Source organism: Panthera tigris, chromosome B2 (assembly GCF_018350195.1).
Source record: "Panthera tigris isolate Pti1 chromosome B2, P.tigris_Pti1_mat1.1, whole genome shotgun sequence".
Classification (NCBI taxonomy): Eukaryota; Metazoa; Chordata; class Mammalia; order Carnivora; family Felidae; genus Panthera; species Panthera tigris.
Genome location: NC_056664.1, coordinates 143,259,243 through 143,279,532, shown reverse-complemented (window position 1 = coordinate 143,279,532; position 20,290 = coordinate 143,259,243). Strand labels below are relative to the sequence as shown.

Sequence of the window (20,290 nt, the reverse complement as noted above, 5' to 3'; positions counted from 1 at the left end):
AAGGAGCATTGGGGCTTGAACCTATTCTTGTCAATCATGGCCGATGTAGGCTTTTATAAAAGCAGCTGAATCTGTGAATGTACACATCAGATGTGTCCAGAATAAAAGCAATTGTTTTTCAGTCCTGATGAGAACAATTCTAAGGCTGAAATTGGGAAATTATGTCTTCAAAATAAGACGGATCAGACCAGACAGAAAAGTCTATTCTTTGCCTTATAGTTTTCAATTTATGAGTGCTCTCTACAAAATAGCTCCGTTCCCACACATTTAGTTCCTCCAACGTTGGTGTGGACATATGGCTTAGAATGCTTTCTGAGATCGTGCGGGATGCAGCACCCATCAAAATGAGCCCAATCAGTCCGGGGCCAGAGAGAATTTTCCAGGGAAAGATTGTATCACGAAATGATGGGCCACCTGTAAGTCATTAACCTTTCTCCACACCTTCCTAATTTCATATGCAATAAATACTTAATTCCTATTCCATGTGCGATGAGGACAGAAGACTTCGCTCTAGGGAACTAAATCCAAAATGATACAGTGTCAAAAAGGGAAACAACAGTGAGGTCTCCAATGTTCCCCATTCGTCCCCCTTCTAGTTCAATTGTGCATTGTTCACAAGGATAAGAGCTACGTCTATCTTGTTCAGGCTCTGTTCCCACTCCTAATTTAGTGGTGGCAATTAATAGATACCAAATAGGGGCGTCTGGGTGGCTCAGTCGGTTGAGCATCTGGCTTAGGCTCAGGTCATGATCTCATGGTCTGTGAGTTTGAGCCCCGTGTCGGGCTCTGTGCTGACAGCTCGGAGCCTGAAGCCTGCTTTGGATTCTGTGTCTCCCTCTCTCTCTGCCCCTCTGCCACTCATGCTGTCTCTCTCTGTCTCAGAAATAAATAAACATTTAAAAAAAAGATACTAAATAGACATGTATTGACCAATATGAGTTATACAGATTCCTCAGCTGTTAGAATGCTTGAATCCAGTGTAGTGGGTTGAATAGTGTCCCCTAGAGTTCATGTCCACCCAGAACCTAGAATGTGACTGTATTTCTATATGGATCTTTGCAGATGACATAAAGAAGAGAAAGTCATACGAGGGTGGAGGTGGACACTGGAATGATGTCAAGCAACACCCAAGATTCCTGGCAACTGCCGGAAATTAGGAGGAGGCAGGGAAGGATTCTCACCCAGAGCCTTCAGAGAGAGTGTGGGCCTGCCCACACTGGGATTTCAGATTTCCAGTGTCCGAGACTGTGAGAGAATACGTTTCTGTTGTTTCAAGCCACCCGGGATGTGGTGCTTTGTTACTATAGCCCTAGGAATCTGGTAGACTCATCAAAAATGAGATCAGTATAAATAAACAGTTCTGTTTATCATCAACCATTCCAACCGGAAGACTTTACATCTTTAAAAAAAATTTTTTTTAATGTTTGTTTATTTTTAAGAGACAGAGAGAGACAGAATGTGAGTGGGGGAGGGCAGAGAGAGGGAGACACAGAATCCGAAGCAGGCTCCAGGCTCCGAGCTGTCAGCACACAGCCCGACATGGAGCTTGAACTCACCAGCTGTGAGATCACGACCTGAGCCAAAGTCAGACGCTTAACCGACTGAGCCACCCAGGCGCCCCAGAAGACTTTACATCTTAATTTTCTAGTCTGAAGGGGGGCATTTCTGTAATTTTATTTAAATAGGGTTTGGGGACTTCATAAACCTTCATATAATTAACAAACTCATCTGTAAATGTCTATTTTCACTTCCACAATACTGGAGCTTCTTTCTTGACCCTCAAGTGATTCTCAAAAGAAAAGACAGACTCTTTGGGGCCGACAAAAGGGCTCCCAGAGAATCAGCCCTCTCAGTATCCCCCACCCCACATACCCCGGAACATGGAAAGAACCAACTTGCTCTAATTCCTACGCATTCCGTGGGGCTTTGAAAGGCTTCCCTGTCCTGCGTCTGCTGTGTCCTGTGGCAGAGATAACGCGGGTTGTGTTAATGGTGCACTTGGGGTCACCCGCCACCTCCTCAGCGTGCACTGGTCTCGGGCCCCCCCACGAACTCTGGCTTCTCCCTGAAATCACCCTGTGTCCCCCGGGCCGCCTGCCACAACCTTAACTCCTGCTCTCGGCATCTCTCTCCTCACTGGAGAGATGCAACCTGATGCGGCGAGCAGGAAGCTCGCAGGACCATGCCCAAGTTCCTGGCACGGCCAGGGAGGCCAGTCACTGCTGGTGGCAGGTATCCTCGGCCCCTTTTCGTGCATGTTCCAGCAATAACAGAGAACGTGTGGTCCCAGGACTCCCGAAGATGGCTCATACTTCTGAGAGCTCTGCCCTACTGTGGACAATCTCTACTACCCTTCCCTTCTGTCCACTACCTTTCCTTTCTCTTCTTTTTTTAAGCTTATTTATTTTTTTAGTAATCTCTACACCCAATGTGTACGAACTCGTGACCCTGCGGTCAAGAGTCGCATGCTCTTCTGACTGAGCGAGCCAGGTGCCCCTGTCCAGTACGTTTCTTTTCCTTCGTATGTGCCGAGTTCTCGCCTCCGGAAGCTTTTCCTGACTACTCCATGCATATCACTGCTTGCGTCTATTTTTTTAATCAGTCAGAGCCTTCAGAGAGATTTATTTTTCTAAATCTTGTATTGTTGGCTCTGGATCAACAGGTTTAAACTGCGTGGGTCCACCCACAAGCAGACACTTTTCACAGTGCTGTACTGTAACTGTATTTTCTTTTCCTTATGAGTTTCTTAATAACATTTTCTTTTTTCTAGCTTACTTGATTTTACGAATACAGAATATAACACATATAGCATACAAAATATGTGTTAACTGACTGTTTTGTTGTTGGTAAGGCTTCCGGTCAACAGAAGGCTATTAGCAGTTAAGTTTCGGGGGAGTCAAAAGTCATATTCAGATTTTCAACCATGCAGGGAGTCAGCGCCCCCACCGTTGTGTCAAAGGTCAACTGTAAATAATTCCATTATTTCATGTATTATAGTGAGTTGTGAAAGCATTAAAGTGTCTATATTCCAACATGCACCTCGGTGTTTACAGCAGCTTTATCAGCAAGAGCCAAGTTATGGAAAGACCCCAAATGTCCATTGACTGATGATGAATGGATAAAGAACATATCGTATAGATATGCAATGAGATACTACCAGTCATAAAAAGAATGAAACCTTGCCATTTTAAATGCAACCATGTGGAAGGAGCTGGAGAGTATTATGCTAAATGAAATCAGCCAGTCAGAAAGACAAAAACCACATGATTTCACTCATGTGCAATTTAAGAAACGTAAGACATGAACGTGGGGGGAAAGAGAGGCAAAGAACAAACAGACTCTTAACTACAGAGAACAATATGAGGGTTGCCGGAGGGGAGGTAGGCAGGTGGTTGGATGGATTCAATGGGTGATGGGTATTAGGGAGGGCATTTGCTTTTTAAAATTTTTTTTTAATTTTTAAATTTATTTTTAAGAGAGAGAGAGAGAAAGAGCGTGAGCAGGGGAGGGGCAGAGAGAGAAGGAGACACAGAATGCAAAACGGACTCCAGGCTCCGAGCTGTCAGCACAGAGCTCAATGTGGGGCTCGAACCCACAAACTGCGAGATCATGACATGAGCTGAAGTCGGATGCTCTACTGACTGAGCCACCCAAGCGCCCCAGGAGTGCACTTGTTGTGACGAGCACTGGGTGTTGCATGTAAGTGATGAATCACTAAATTCTACCCTTGGAGCGATTATTACACTGTACGTTAACTAACTGGAATATGAATAAAAACTTGTAAGAAAAAAATTTCAAAAATAAGGTATCTATATCTCTTACTAGGTTGTGAACCTTTGGAAGTCAGAAGTGTCTTCCTTTCCTCCTTTTGTAACCCTGGTGCTTTGCATGGGGCCAGTGATATGGCAGAAGCTCAGGAAATATGCAAAACATGGTCGGCGATATCATGAAAATAAGTCAAATAAAGGCGATCAAAAGCAAGTTACATGGCTACAAGCTAGATTTTGCACACCTATTTCATCCATAAATGCACCTGAAGTGGAGAAAACAGAAAAGTCTATGGAACCAACCGCTACACTCAAACTCGTTACGCTGATTAAGCAGAGAATCGAGTGCCATCACTACAGCTTGCCTGGTGCTAAGATTTTGATGCAGTGATATGTTTTCTGAGGACAAGAGGCTCCCCATTCTTGATTATTTTGATTTAAGACTACTTCAAGGCCTTGAGTGCCCAACAGATTCAGGGGCCCATTACCTTCTGGTAAGAATGCGGTGACAAGGCAGGCCACGCCTGCCACCATGTTGCTTCCCGCAAAGGGAAGGCGGCGTCCAAAACGCTCAATGGTCAGTAAGATCAAGAGGGCTGCAGGCAACTCCACAACTCCCGAGATGAAGAAGTCGATATACAGGTTGCCTCCTATAATCCCCAGGCGCATGACGAGTCCTTGATAAACCACGGCACTTGTGAACCTGGGGCGACATTGAGAGACAACGGAGAGCGAGTAAGACATAACTTCAGCCTGACCTGCACAAGTGGACGCGTCGTAAATTCGATACAAGGTTTTGAGCTCATCACAAGTCAGACTTACCAAGCAAACATAAGAATAAGTGTGCACTTCCTCATTTGGGGAGTCCTCACCAGATCTAAAAAGGATGGGTTACTAACTTCCTCATCTGTAACAGTGATCTATATGAGAGAAGCAGATTTCAGTAGCAAATACAGCAAGAAACACCTGTACATTATAGATTTTCACTGACCAGGTTCAAAGCCACCGAGTCAAATGATTTGACTGAACTGACCAGGGTCTTTCCACTTCCTACATCTGAAAACCTGAGAATGAAGACTTTTGATTCCCTCGCTTTGTTAAAAGGTCAATTTCACCAAGATGTGGTTGCCACACTGACACGCAAGCACGTATCAGCAGTACTGAATTCTAATCTGACTAAACAAGGAAAAACGGGGTGTTTTAAAGTAAAATACATTTGTGCATTTATGAAACTGGAGAAAATAAACGTGAAAGTGGCAAAAGCAGGGGGGGATCCAAACGAGTGTTTCTTTGTTGAATATCAACCTGATGTTCACACACCAAATACTAGCGAGTTCAAGAGCAAGCACCGCACCAAAGAGATCAATTTGCTTCCATCCGTTTCCTGGAATCCAGCATCTTTTGGAGCCAGGAAAATTCAGCTCATCTCTACTCGGCCGTCCAAGAAGTTGGGTCTTTTCTTGAATTGAATAAACACATACTGCTGTTTGCCTACCATGTATAAGGCACTGTAAGGGAAACAAAGCTGAACAGCAGAGCCTGGGTCACCACGGCTGCTCCGGTCTAGCATGCCAAAGGAATCCTTCCAGAATGCCCTCATGCGACAGTTCCCATGCTCTTGCACATTCTGTCTCCTCTGCCCTTCGACCTCCCCAGTCGTGATTCCAGCTCCACTGGGAGGCCTTTCTGAGGCCGCCCGATCTGTGCCTTTACTCACCTGCACGTCTACTTCTCTTTCTCCCTCCCCGAGCTCTGGAGCTCCAGGAGGGCACGGACCGTGTTGTAGCACCAAGCAAAGTGGCCGGTCAACCAACGTTTGGGTGATGACTGAGTGTAAAGCCAGAAGCCAAGTGCCCAGGCCATGCCTGTTCCCTCGGAATACTGCCCTCAGTCTTTGTCCTACTAAGGGAGAGCCCCGGCTAGGAAAGACAGGACCCCTACCGTCTTCTTACTCAACTCCACATCCGGTCAAGACTGAGTGGAGATTTAGGCAAAATTTCCCCCAAGACTTTGAGACAAAAGTCTCTCTGCCAGCAGTCACAGGAATTTGACTTAGAGCACGCTCACACTGATCGTACTTTGTTAGTCACCTAGTCGAGCATTACACTTGATGGCTAAAACAAAGTTTGATATCTCCTGTCAAGGCTTGCTCTAAGGAAAGTCACACACACACACACACACACACACACAGAGACTGCAAAAATGAATGTCCTTGGATCACTTTCTCTTCCTCAGTCTTTCCAATACTGTATTTCTTCTATAGCGAGACACAAGTTTTTCACATTTTAACACCTCTTAAATTGGGATGGGTCCTACAACTGAGCTAATAAGAAAACAATATGTTTAATAGAATGTTTTTTCTTACTTAATGGTGCATAAAACGATGTGTTTTACAATCAATAGTGTCATAGCTCGGGCAAACAACACTAGTCTCCATGACAATACCCGTGGAAGACTGTTAATGGATTCCACCGTCCATTCTTTCCTCCTCCCTATTGATAACAGAATCCACTGAATTTTAGTTGGGCACAAGGCTGCCTAGCTAGAGTCACATTTTCTAGCCTCTTTTTCAACTGTGGGTGGCTATTTGACTAAAATCTTGGCAATGACGTGCGAATAGAAGCCAGGTATTTAATTAAGCTCTACATACAATCCTTTGAAAAGGATGGCTTTGCTCGTCCTTCACTGCCTTCCCTCTCCTAAGGGATAGAAGGAGAAGGTACTAGTGAACCAGCTTCTACGATACAACCTACTGCAGCTGACAGTGGACAAACAAGGTACCTGGAACCTGGGTCCTGGAGGCCCTCATGGAGCAGAGCTGTCTTCCGCTGCTGGGCCTGCTTACCTCTGGGTGGGCATGTTAAAGACCCTTCTCTTCCCTCCCTCCTTCCTCTCTCCTTCCCTCCCTCCTTCGTTCGTTCCTTCCTTCCTTCCTCCCTCCTTCCCTCCCCCCTTTGTTCCTTCCTTCCTCCCTCCCTCACTTCCTTCCTTCCCTCCCTCCTTCCCTTCATCCTCCCTCCCTCCTTACTTCCTTCCTCTCTCCATCCCTCCCTCCCTCCCTCCCTTCCTTCCTCCCTCCTTCCCTCCCTCCTTTGTTCCTTCCTTCCTCCCTCCCTCCCTTCCCTCCTCCCTCCTTCCCTCCCTCCTTCCTTCCTCCCTCCTTCCCTTCATCCTCCCTCCCTCCTCCCTCCCTTCTTACTTCCTTCCTCCCTCCATCCCTCCCTCCCTTCCTCCCTCCCTCTTTCCTTTCTCCTTCCTTCCTTCCTTCCTTCCTTCCTTCCTTCCTTCCTTCCTCTCTCCCTCTTCCCTCCCTCCTTCCTTCCTTCCTCCCTCCCTTCCTCCCTCCCTCCCTCCTTACTTCCTCCCTCCCTTCCTCCCTCCTTCCCTCCTTCTTTTCCTCCTTCCTTCCTTCTTCCCTCCCTCCCTCCCTCCTTTCCTTTGCTCCTTCCTTCCTTTCTCATTCTATTTTTTGGGTCTCTGTTTCAGCAGCAAGTTGACCTATACTCTCAACTAATAGCGTGCTTATTAAAATGTTCCCTGATCTGCTCTTCTAAATGCTAAGACGCCAGTAAAGGGTTCTAAAAATCTATCTTCGCTTTTGCTGGTCCAAAAATAAAGCAGGAATACCAAAAGTGGAAGAACTTAGTATATTACAACAATATATCATTATATGGTTGGTTATCAAATGTTTTCCACAACTGTCTTGTCCACATCAAAACGGTTCACTTCTAAGGAGCATGTAGTATTTGTTAGATTCTGGGCTATTTTCCATGGGTTATTTCACTTGATTATCATCAAAACTCTCTAAAGTTAGTCCTTTTTATCAATCCTGTTTTGTAAATAAATTTAAAAAAAAAAAAAACAAGCCTTAGGGCATTAAAGATTAAATGGAAGGTGGTTGAGCCAGGATTTGAAGTCAGGCAGTTGATGGAGATCCTTTATTCTTAATCCTTACACTGCACTGCTGAATGTATGGAAAGCTTTTTGTTCTAGAAAAGTTCTTTGTAGTTGATGGTCACTTCATTTTTAGAGAAGGACATTACACATTTGGCCAAGAATCTAACGGCCTTTAGTTAAGACACTATTTTTTGGAAAAGTTGGATGTGACTAAAATAATTTAGATCTTGAGGATCTTTAAATTCAAGACCAAAACGACCCATAAGGTGAGGGCGGTGTTCCTCCACGGATGTATCACTTATTCCAGGGATGCTTTTCTCTTCCCTTATGGCTCTTCCGAGCCTCAGGCTTGGGTCGGCTTCACTGTGCCCATTCAGACTATTCCCTTTGCTCCGGGGAGCCCTTCCCATCCACACATCTCCACCACTGTTCACCCAGAGCACACAGGGGGCGACAATCTTTTCTTTTCTGCGGCAACATCTGCAGCGACTTGTTATGGGTTCTCTTTCATTTGCTCTTCAGTCTTATTTTCTCCCTGTAGCTGTGACTCCATACAAATTCACTTTCGTTCATGTCCCAGTGTCAACACGCCAGAGTTCAAGGGAAATCATGTATCACGTATTTTAAGATCTCTGGTCAATTCAGATAGATAATTCGGCATTTAAACACCTTGGTAGATTTTTCAATTACTCGTGGTTCTGAACTATTTCTAGCTGATAAAATAACTTCGCAGCATCGCTCGCCTTTGTGTAAGCTCTGCAGATGTCACTTTTTCTTGATCGTATCTCCAGGCTGGTTAAGTTACTGCATGACCACAGAACTATGACATGTGAGATTTTGACAAGACAATAGAAGTCTGATGGTCTGACCCAGAGGTTGGCAAACTTTTTCTGCAAAGGGCCAGATCAGAAATACCTTTGGTTCTGTGCGCTATATATAGTCTCTGTCGGAACGACTTAACCTTCCCATTGTAGTGTGAAAGCAGCCATAGATGGAAACACAAACAGATGACCGTGACTGGATTCCAGTAAAACTTTGTTTATGAAAACAGGCAGCAAGCCAGGTCTGGCCCGCAGGCTGTAGATTGCTGATCTCTGAGCTCCAGGGTCACTGCCAGAGTAACTTATAGATACTATTCTTATATGTATCACAGAGAAGAAGTTGAGGCACAGGAAAGATAAGTAGCTTACTCAGTGAGGACACACAGATAGCAGGGTGACATCTAAGCCTGTATACTGCTAACCATTAGACTGTACTGTGTCTACAGAATACACAGTAGAATATTTTATTATTTAAAAATACGCTTGTATCACTCGTTAATAGTTCTTACGGGGTAGTGGGATTGTAGTGGTTTTTACTCTCTTCCTTTTTGTTACAAATATTCTCTTAAAATTTAAACCTAGAGTACTTTCCTAAAAAGAAAAAAAATATAGCTCCCCTTTAAAGTAACGGATTTAAATTAGACCCTAATGTACGTTTTTACTGTTGACTCAGTGTCAATCTCCCTTTCTCTTTCTTAATGGAACTTCCACTGCCCCCACCCCCCCCCCCCCTTCATCCATTTGTGTTCTCAGGGGAGCTGATTCTGTTTCCAGTTGTAGGGCAGACCTGATTACTGAAGGGGAATTTCATCCTCTGTACAAGGGACTGGGCACGTGACCCAATCTGAACCAATGAGAAATGGCCATGTGACCCAATTTGAACCAATGAGAAAAGACCTCCAGAAAGTCCTTCACTGACCTTAAGTCAGAGGCTCCTGAAGGAATCTTCTCTCTGGATTCTCAGGAAATTAGTGAGAAAATGGTGGGCTCAAACAGATCTTAGCAGCCATGCTATACCCAGGAGGGAACCAGTGTAAAGATAAAGCCACCCAGGCAGCAGAGTAGAGAGGAAGGAAACCATGGCTTGATGGGACTGTTGAGACCCAGGTCTAGCCAACCCTGAACGGGGCTGTAACTCTAGAATTCCAGATACACAAGCCAGGAAATGGGCTTCCTGTCTAAGCCCATGTAAGTTGGTTTCTGTAACTCGTTGCCAAAAGCAGGATTATCTGGAGAATTCAGGGCAGAACAATGCTTTGGCATTAATAATTGAATATTTTAGGCAAAATAATTCTCTGTTAACTAGTTAAAAATAATTGCTTTTGTATTCCAACTTAGTAAAAATATTCAGTGTTCATCTTAGTTTCAAATTCTTAAGATTTAGAATCAAGCAGTCACATGATCCCTGCTTTCCCAAAGCACAAGTTTAATGCCTAATACGTACCCTCTACCAAAAGAACATGCAGTATGGATAAAACCAAAGGTAATCAAGACCATAAAACCAATCTTCCCTGTCCAGTGAAGGAAGGGATTAATAGTACTTCCAAGCAAGTGAGCATTTTGCCAATTTAAGAGTAAATCCAGCTGGTTTTTGATTTACTGACATGTTCTCCATAGTGACGCAGATATTCTGAAAGACGACCCACTTTCTGGGTGTCCAAAGACCTTGAGAGACTAAATGCAGTATCTTGGATGGAATTCATCCAATAAAGTCTTGGCAACTCATTCTCAGTGGCTGCTGCAGCTACTTTTTTTTTTTTTTTTTTACAGCAACTTCTAGGTCTCTACTTTGAAATTAAGCTGGGTTTATTTTCTGTTGCCAGAGGGTTACTGAATTTCACTTACTCTGAGTCAGATACAAAAGGATAGAAAGGCTATATTAGGTTATCATATGTATGTATTTTAATTCGCTTTATCGACACAGAACTTTCATAGAATAGAAGTCAGCAATTCCAAGGGTACACTTTGGTGAGTTTCAACTAATGGGTTGAGTTGTAGAAATCCCTACTTCCACCATCGCCATCGTGAGATGGAACGTCTCCATTACCCTCAGGAAGTTTCCTCCTGACTCTACGGTCACCCTCTCCCCACCCCCAACTCTTAGCCCCTGGCACCTCCTCATCTGTTTTCTGCCATAACAGTTTTGCCTTTTCTAGAATTTCATATAAAGGGAGCCACACAGAATGTTATCTTTTGTATCTAGCCTGGTATTCTATTTCGTCGTATGATTATGCCATCTAAGTGGTATGTGCCTGCTTCAGTTCGGAGTAAAGGAAGACAGGGAAGGCTCTTGGTAACATTTGCGTGTTTGGACTCTCGTTGCCTAGTGATGTCACTCATAGGAAAAGGTGTTGCTCACAGGTAGATTGCACACGTTGGTTTCCTGATGTGTATTTACTGAGCTGAGTGCCATCTGTCCTGTCTCTTAATGGTCTTTTACCTTTTCCAAGACTTTTACATTACGTTACCAGTGATTCAGCTTACGCTGAAAGTATACTTTGTTCATCTTTCTTTGCTCAATCTAGCTATATTTACAATCCTTCCTGGTGCCTTTCTGAAACCATTCTTTAAGTTGACATTTTAATTTAAATTGCCGAGGAAGAGAAGGACATTATAAATTGCCATCTGTTCTAAATATGGTGTCAGTGTGCCCCTGATGTGAAAGACAACCAGCCAGGGGGTGCCTGGGTGGCTCAGTCGGTTAAGTCTCCAACTTCAGCTCAGGTCACGATCCCGCTGCTCGTGGGTTCGAGCCCCGTATCAGGTTCTATGCTGACAGCTCAGAGCCTGGAGCCTACGTCAGATTCTGTCTCCGTCTCTCTGCCCCTTCCCCACTCAAGCACAGTCTCTCTCTCTCTCTCTCTGTCTCTGTCTCTCTAAATATAAATACACATTAAAAACACTTAAAAAGAAAAAAAAAGGACAACCAGCCAGGATCAGGCCTGAGACATGGTGTTTTGCTCAGAATGTTTTCTTCCTGACATGTTACTTAAACTCCATGGACCTTACTTCTCTGGTCAGGAGTGTAAGGATAGTAACCCTCATTTTACTAGTATTTTGAAGATCCAATTAGATAATCTGTTTACATACACACACACACACACACACAGGGCACACACACAGCATTCAGTAATGGAAGTGATCAGCATTACTATTGCTTTTTTATAACATTTCAGAGATATTTACTTCCAGATGATGGTTCCCTTGGCACTTTTTTATCTTTTCAGTTAGTAAACTGTAGCTGATGCCATAATGCCTAAGGGGAGATGCTTTTAAAGGTTCCCTGTTGTGAATCCCTTTGTAAAAAGAATGGTCAATCCTTTTTCAAGGCTTTCTTTTTATATTGGATTTTCTTAAGTTTACCAGGTATATTTAACGCCAGTTTGACACACTGATCTCCCAGGCCTCAGGCCGGATAATTTTTCGGGAATGTCCACACAAGCAGATGACGCTTTGCGAACGTGCTTCTCAAAGTGTGTGTGGTCCGCGCATCGGCAGTGTGGCCATCACCCGCGAGCTCGTTCAACACGCCTCAACCCAGATTAGGGAATCAGAATCTGAGTTTTTACAACATCCAAGGAGACTAGTGTGAGAAGCACTGATAGTCAGTGAGTTGTCCCGCCTCAGGGCTGCCTCCTAGAGTTTACTGTCCCCAGGCTGAGAAGTAATAGCGCCCCCCAGGCTTCAGAGGAAAGAACTCGTTCGCAGGGCTGGCCAGGGTAGGGGTGGGGGTGGCGGGGACAATGTCAGGTGGCTGTGTCTCCAGCCTTGCAGTTTCATCTGCTTGTTCTCAACAGGTGGATTTTTCATCAGTTGCCATATTTCACAAGGAAAAGGAAGCCACCAATGAGAAGGAGGCTTTATCTGTTCTTGAGCCAGACCCTGTAATTTAATCAGTTGTCGCTGGTTCCCTAAAGCTGTTCTCTAGAAGCCTTGACTCACTCAGAAAGCTGTGAGAATAAAATATTGCTTGGGGATTTGGGGTTCACTGATTTGGAGGCCCAGGGGCCACCTTCGACGTTCAATTGCCCACACGTGTCTCATACAAGGGTCAGGGGCCAGAAGGCGGGGCTGGGCGGGAGGAAGTCCACCCATGCCTGCTGGGCACCCATGCCCTCACCCCCTGGCCCCCTGCCTCGTGCACACCCCCATCAGTGAGATGAAGGCTGGCACCAGAAGGTCCAAGGGTAAGTATTTAACATTAGAAAGCCTAGGCCAGCTTAGCACTACCTGGTATCCACAAAAGAGAATTTGTCAAATAACCCATAGTGCTTCAGGAATTGTTAAAAACCTCATTCTACTTTAAAACAAGAGTTCATAGGGGAGCCTGGGTTGGCTCAATCAGTTAAGCGTCTGACTTCGAATCAGGTCATGATCTCATTGTTCATGGGTTCGAGCCCCACATCGGGCTCTGTGCTGACAGCTCAGACCCTGTTTGGGATCCTCTCTCTCTGTCCCTCCCCAACTTGTGCATGTGTGTGTGCTCTCTCTCTCACTCTCAAAATAAATAGGTAAACTTTAAGAAAAATAAGAGTAGATAAAATATTTACCATGCAGAGTTCACAGTAAAAGGAAAAGTCCACATTAAAATGATGACATTTGCCTCTTATTAAGGTAGTTAAAGACACATCTCAGTCACATGGACCGGAGCCACCCCACAAAATTATAGTGCGACTTACACAGTTCAGTTTCAATTTTCTAGAAGCCACATTAAAAGGGGTGAAAATAAACAGTCCAAATCAATTCTAATAAAATGTTCCGTTTAATCCAATCTATCCAACATGTTACCATTTCAACAGGTAATTAATATGAAGTTAACAAGATATTCTATGTGCTCTATGAAATTCACCATTCAGCTTGCTTTTACAGCTCATTTTGGTTCAGATTAGCCACATTGCAAAGCTCCATGACTACGCATGGCTAGTGGCTGCTGTACTGGACAGAGCGGGTCCCAAGCACCTGGGGCCCAGCCAGGTCTTCTGTTACGGTGCCGTGCAGAGAAGATATTTATTCCATCCGTTTGAGTCTGGCTGGACAGAGCCCCTCCCCTCCATTCCCCAAGCAGGCACACTGCCTAGAACAGCAAAAGCACATCTATCTAGAGGTCCCACGAGGGATCCAAAGTGCAGACTCAATATTAGCAAAGGTTAACGGGTTGCAGCTGTGGGTCACGTGTTGGGACATTTCCTCATTTTTAAAAAACAAACTGAAAGAGGTTTTTTTTTGGGGGGGGTGTGTTAAAGTAAGAGAAAGAGAGAGAAAGAAGAAAAGGCACTCTCAGATCTAAAACTCTAACCCAAAAGGCTCAGAATTTGGAGGGGGGGGGGGCGCAGGGACACCAAAATGATTGAATTGAACATGTCCGTCAACTCTCCTATAGCACCTACAAACGTCAGTGACAATCACTGAAACAGAAAAGTTCTAAATATCATGTTTTAAAGGACGTCCATTGTCTTATACTAAAGTAGCATGCTTGGATACACAAAAGTTTTAGTTCTGTGAATCCACAAATTGAGTATCTATGTCACTGGTTAGCCAAGGACTTTTTTTTTTTTAAGAGAAAGGAAAAAGCTAGTGAGTGAGTTAAAGTCATCTGATATGTCACAAATGAAAGCCAAACCACACTCTTCCACTCATCAATCTTTTTATCATCGTTTCTTTTCAGTCTTCTGAATGCTTCAGACACGGTTTTAACAAGAACACCCTCTTTAACGTGTTAATAACAGGGTAGATAGAACCTCATGAGATGGCCTTTCTCTTCATCAGCTGGGGCAGGGGGTGGTATTTTCCACTAGGTTCTGCGAGCTGTTGCCCGCGTCAGCTCTCTTGTCCAGATGTTCAGGTGTTTGCAGGATTCCAGTAAAACGACAACTCTGCCCAGTTAGATTCCCGGCAGGTGTCTTTCTGCCCGGGCCTGCGGGCCTAAAGGACTCCTGCCCCGACTCTGAGTTGGCAGCCCTTTCTGGACAGGCCAAGGACAGCCAGGCGGCAACAGGCTCTGCCACACAAGTGCCCAGGGCCACGGTGATGGAGCGAGTCCAGGATGGTATTCTCAGAACCTGCAGGTTGGTGTCAGCTGCCTCCTGTATGTCCCCCCAGGGACGGGGTCTCTCTCTTCTCTTCCGTCCTCCGGCCCCTCCCAGCTTCTCCGCAAGCCCAGGTGGGGTCCCCGCCTATTCCCGGGTGCTCTCCCTCCGCTTGGTTCTCGGGCATCTCTTCAGGGTGTTTTGTGCGAATCCCTGCCCCGAACTGGCCCCCACCTGCCGGCTGTGCCGGGGGGGACACCTGGCGGCTCTTTCACTTGCCCCTGTCCCTGTGCCCCTGACGTCTGTTCCTTTGGGCACGGCCCTCCGTTCGCTCCCAGGGTGCCCCGAAGTTGGGGTTTCTCTCGCGGGAAACGGGTCTTCATAATTGCTACTATGTCTTTCCATCACAACTTTTAAAATGTGGGTACACTTCGACCAAATTTATTTATTTATTTATTTTTTACCAGTTATAGAAGGTGAAGCCCGCTTTGCAGTAATCATTTGAACTGAAAAGCATTTATCTTCCTGAGTCAGTGTTAACTGAATCCCGTGCTCGTAATCATTTGTTTCTATTATTAGCACAGTTTTCCAAATAATTTTGCTTCCCTCCCTCCCTCCTTACCCCATCACAGGGGCATGATAAGATTGTACTTCTTGGCCCCTTGCGCCTGGTGGGGGGGGGCCGCTACCCAAATCTGCCAAGGACGTGTGAGCATTTCACTGCTGAAGTAAGACCCCCTCGAATTCTCTTTCCTCTGATAGTCCAGGCAGCAGCCGCTAGGACAGCCTGGATTATAGGCGGAGAACCCCGCTCCGAGGAGAGGAACCCCAGTGAGCCTATGGGCACAGACGAGACTTAGCCCTTTATCGTTTTAAGCCACTGAGATTTGGGGAGTGCTCGTTACACACAGGCCTAGCTTATCCTGAGTGACCAAGAGTCTGTAGATTTCTCAGGTTTACCCAAAAGACCTCTGGTCCACACCTTCTTCCTGATGGGAATTCACCATGCAAAACACTAAATTTCTATTTGGAATTAAACTTAGACTGATTTAAATTTGGAAAACTTGCAATCTTTACGATTTTGTTTCTCGTAATAACCCCTTTTGACAATATCGCACCATTAAAACGCCTAAAAGGAAATGAGGACCATTTCTACTGCATTTTCGATTCACAGGCACTAATCAATTTATCACAGAAATAAACCATGAAAGTGTAACACTAAAGCAGAGGGCCCTGGTGCGAACTTCCATCCTGTGGAAGGCTTTCAGCTAAGAAATTGTGCAACTGCCCAAGGAAAGAAAACGTTAACAAATCAAATTTCAGCCCCAGGCAGATCTCATGAAGGTGTTGGTGGATCTAAAAATCATGATCTCTTTTTACATTTCTGAAGTGTGCTCATACACATCACCTCCCTTTACAAGGTACAGAGAGGGAGGGCAGGGCATCACTGTCGCAGAGAGCAAATCTCATTTTTTAAAAATTTTTTAATGTTTGTTTATTTTTGACAGAGAGAGAGAGACAGAGCATGAGTGAGGGAGGGGGAGAGAGAGAGGGAGACACAGAATCCGAAGCAGGCTTCAGGCTCTGAGCCGTCAGCACAGAGCCCGATGTGGGGCTCGAACTCACAGACCTTGAGATCATGACCGCAAAGTCGGATGCTTAACTGACTGAGCCACCCAGGCGCCCCCGCAAATCTCACTGTTTAAAGAAATACTGAGGGGCGCCTGGGTGGCTCAGTCAGTTAAGTGTCTGGACTTCAGCTTCAGGTCATGATCTCACAGTTTGTGAGTCCAAGTCCGGCGTCGGGCTCTGTACTGACAGCTCAGAGCCTGGAGCCTCCTTCGGATTCTGTGTCTCCCTCTTTGCCCTTCTCTGTCTCCCGCTCACACTGTCTCTCTCTCCTTCAAAAATAAGGAAACGTTAAAAAAAAATTTTTTTTAAATAAAGAAAAGCTGAGTATTTGGAGGAACTATCATATCCCTTCTGCTTTATTCCCGGGACGAACAGAATTGTAAAGGGTGCTGTAGAGAAGGGCAAGAAGGAGAGGGGCAGAGAGAGAGAGAATCTTAAGCAGGCTCCATGCCCACCATGCGGAGCCCAACGCGGGGCTCGATCTCACGACCAAGAGATCGTGACCCTCTAACCGACTGAGCCCCCCAGGTGCCCCACGTATTCATCTTTTGAGGCCAACAAGGTGAAGATGACTGTTTGGTAGTGTACACAAAGCTGGGGTCTAAATGCTGTGACTCATTACCCCTTTCTTTATCATATGGAGCTTTGTAAGTATGCTGTCACTGATAACATCTGCAACCCGTCTGGATCCTGGCTCAAGTCTGCAGCACAGAAGCACGTATTTAAGTCACCAGCTATTTGGTTCCTTAAAAATAGGAGACAGACTTTGGCTTGTAAACTAATTCAGACTCTGAAACAGGAACTTGATAAATGATGAATTTGCTTAGTAGCTGGAGCTCAAAAAAACAAAAAAAACCAAAAAAACCCAAAAACCAAAAAACAACCAGCTTGGCATTGAAACAAATAAAGGTGGATCACTGCTTCTCAGTCGGAATGGTGGGTGGCAGAAAAATTCGGGCATGACTGTGATAGCTAAAGCCATAGCTAATAGGGGAATATCTTTGCGGCCCTTGGATGTAGAAGAATATTTCTTAAACAAAACCTATAATACAATCAATATGCAAAGATACACACTCACTTGCCCGTATCGAAGAAGTTTAAGGCTGTAAGAATTTTTGTTCAATGAAGAAAAAAGTAGGCAAAGTTAAAAGTAACTAAAACATGGAGGAGAATATACTTGGAATGTCGAAAACCCACAAGGGGTGGTGGTTTTAGAATATGAGAGGAGATCCTATAAATTGAAGGAGGCAAATACCAGAAAATCCAACACACGTGGGCAAGGAGACGGCAAGGCAACCCACAGAGAAGGAGCCCAAACGGCAGAGTAAGATGCTTGAAGATATGCGGCATCTCACTAGTAACCAGAGATGTGCCACTGCAAACATCCAGGAGGCGGGCCAAAATTAGAAGATCGGAAAATACCCAATGTGTGTGGGCACCTGGACACTCGATGGGTGTGCATGGAAAGCAATCTGGCATTACTCAGGGCACGAATCCTGCATGCATCACAGGACCCAGCATTACACTCCATGGGGAACCTCCAAATCTTGCCTTCCTCCGGTACCTCAGAAAACCCTTCGTTTCCTGTTTATTCGCTTGCGTTGGTGGATGCGGAGAAACTTTTCCGCCGACGGTCAAGTACAACCGAACAGTCAAAAGACTAGTTGAGGTGTACCTCCGTAAATATCACAATCCTTGGTGCGTTCTGGAATTTGCAAGCTGCTCCCTTTCCTTGACTTGCGAAAAATTTTTTCCCATCCAGCTACTTATTGTTCGTTGGTATGTCCTTATTGTTCAATGCAGAACAACCTTTAGAGAGGGACGAGATGCTTCTATGTACAAGCCACGAGCAGATGGCAGATGCCATCCCTGGAATTCTGTTTCCGGAGGTTTTCGATAATGAAGCATGTTTAGTCTCACGGCTTGACTCTGGACCACGGTAATGTGCATCGAGGTGAGCCTGTGCACACGATTTACCCTAATTTTGAACTGTGAATTGTCTTATTACATTTCACCAAATATATATGTTTGTTTTCATCATTCCCAGCTATACTGACCGAGATCCAATAAGAATACCTTCCTATTTATAAACAAATGCAATCAATAAAAAAAACAAAACACTGAAATGGTTTCCAAACACTGCCCATGAAAGCTAAGCTGTCCTTCAACTGTAAATGACAAGAATTTAGATTTAGCCCTATTCAGCATCCTTATATGATGAAAGCGAGTATAGTTGAAGAGATAAGGAATTACCAGTCACGGAAACTGAAAACAGCTCCAAAAAGACAAAAGAAACAAAAAAGCAACCACAAAGAATTGGAAAAAAATGCATCTTGAATGCCTGTCAAGAAACATTTTTTGAAAGTGAATATTACATGGAGGTTGTTTAAAAAGCAGATGTTTTGAACACAGCGCTTGGTAACTATTTGCTGACTAAATAGATACACAAATGACAAAGAGTACCAGCTACACCGGGTGAGTCAGTGTCCTTTTGCTTCTGGGCAGCTTCATGTCAATTAAACTTAAATGGTTTTTCTAAACATGTGACCACCAAATAAAATATTCTGTGCTTCACTCTGTAACGTGAAAAATATCTTCATGGCAACGATCAATGACTTATTGAACTTAAGAAGCTGGTTATGTTTAGGCAATAAAGCCTACCAAATAGTTTGCAGAACTTGGGAAGAAAGGATAGGGAAAAAAATACTACACGAAGCAGACCCTACGGTTCACTCAACTGCCATCAAAAAGTCCATCCCCTGCTAATTTTGGAGCAGTCTCTATAAATACAGCATGTAAACGGTCATAAATGGCAGAGTGAATGCTTCAGCTGTCTTTTTTTAAAGTTTATTTATTTTTGAGAGACAGCACTAGTGGGGGAGGGGCAGAGAGAGAGAGGGGGAGAGAGAGAGAATCCCAAGCAGGCTCCACGCTGTCAGAGTAGAGCCCGACACAGGGCTCAAACTCATGAACCATGAGATCATGACCGAAATCCAGAGTTGGATGCCACCCAGGCGTCCCTTCAACTGTCTTTAGCAAAATTTCTCTAAGGTCTCAAAGACAACTATTTATGCCTGGAGACTACACATAATGATCGAAACAGGAGGAGACGTACTTAAACTCTACGGCACTCTAAATAAAATAATCACGCCGAGCATTCATTCTGTAAGCCTCCCTCATTCTTCCTCAAAATCTAAACTATTTGTGTGTGTTGGCTCTGAAATGTGAGCAGGAAAGAAAACCAGGATTCACCTTTTCGAGGTAGCAAGGCAATGGTACACCGAGTCACTCAACCCTTCCTACTCAACACGTAGAACTTGTCCACAAGGTCAGTGAAAGGGCAGAATACGATGCACTTGCGTTTACTTTACTGAATCAAAAAAATGAATGAATCTTGGAAGCTGTCAAGATTCCATGTTTATGAAGACGATGAGAGGTCCTTCAGCTCTTCCTGAGACCATCATGTAACTTTAACTGTGACAGCTCAGACAACAGTTTTGCAGCAGATGGACACTAATCCTACTTGTGCTGACAGATCAGTGACTCTTATCCCTCCCGAGTATTACCACTTCCAGGTAATGTCAAAGAATATAACGGCTGCCCACATGATAGAAGTTGTGCTTTTAATTTCTGTTCATTGAGGCCACATAACGACATAGATTTACTACAAACCCAATAAGATCTTTCAACCCATTGGTTATTATTACGAACAACTGCATCCGCCTTCATCTGAAAAAGTAGTACGTATTTATCCAAGGTGTATTAATTCACTCTACAGATAAGGCTTGGTTGCGAATGGTTTGAGGAGTCTTGCAGAATTTCCATGGTCCCCAAGGGTCTGTGGCCCCTTGGGGCAGACTGCCACCTGATTATCCCATCTGCCGTGGGGCTGAAGTTACAGCTGCTGGGAGACACCAGTGTGTTAGCAACCCTGCTCATCAGGATTTTCTATCTGGTCACCCTCCATGCCCGTTACTAGGGAAGGTGACAAATTTTGCTTTTACATGAAAGTTTCCTCTAGCAGAAAGAGCGCCCTCCGTTCTGGCAATTCCCCCCAACATTCCCCAGGTTCTTCTCCTGGGAAGGACATAAAGACTTCACTCTCAGCCCTCCTTCACCCGGCCACATCAAGAAGGGTGCATTCACT

General features: G+C 44.7%; 1 protein-coding gene across 1 annotated transcript in view; it reads right to left on the bottom strand.

Annotated features, from left to right (window-relative positions):
* SLC22A3 (solute carrier family 22 member 3) overlaps positions 1-20,290 on the bottom strand; it is a 93,221-nt gene that overhangs the window by 13,555 nt on the left and 59,376 nt on the right. The window contains exons 6-7 of the mRNA XM_042987467.1: positions 4,590-4,687; positions 4,256-4,470 (exon numbers count right to left, since the gene is read on the bottom strand). Coding sequence (XP_042843401.1) covers positions 4,256-4,470; positions 4,590-4,687 — 313 coding nt within the window. The remainder of the gene's footprint in view (positions 1-4,255; positions 4,471-4,589; positions 4,688-20,290) is intronic.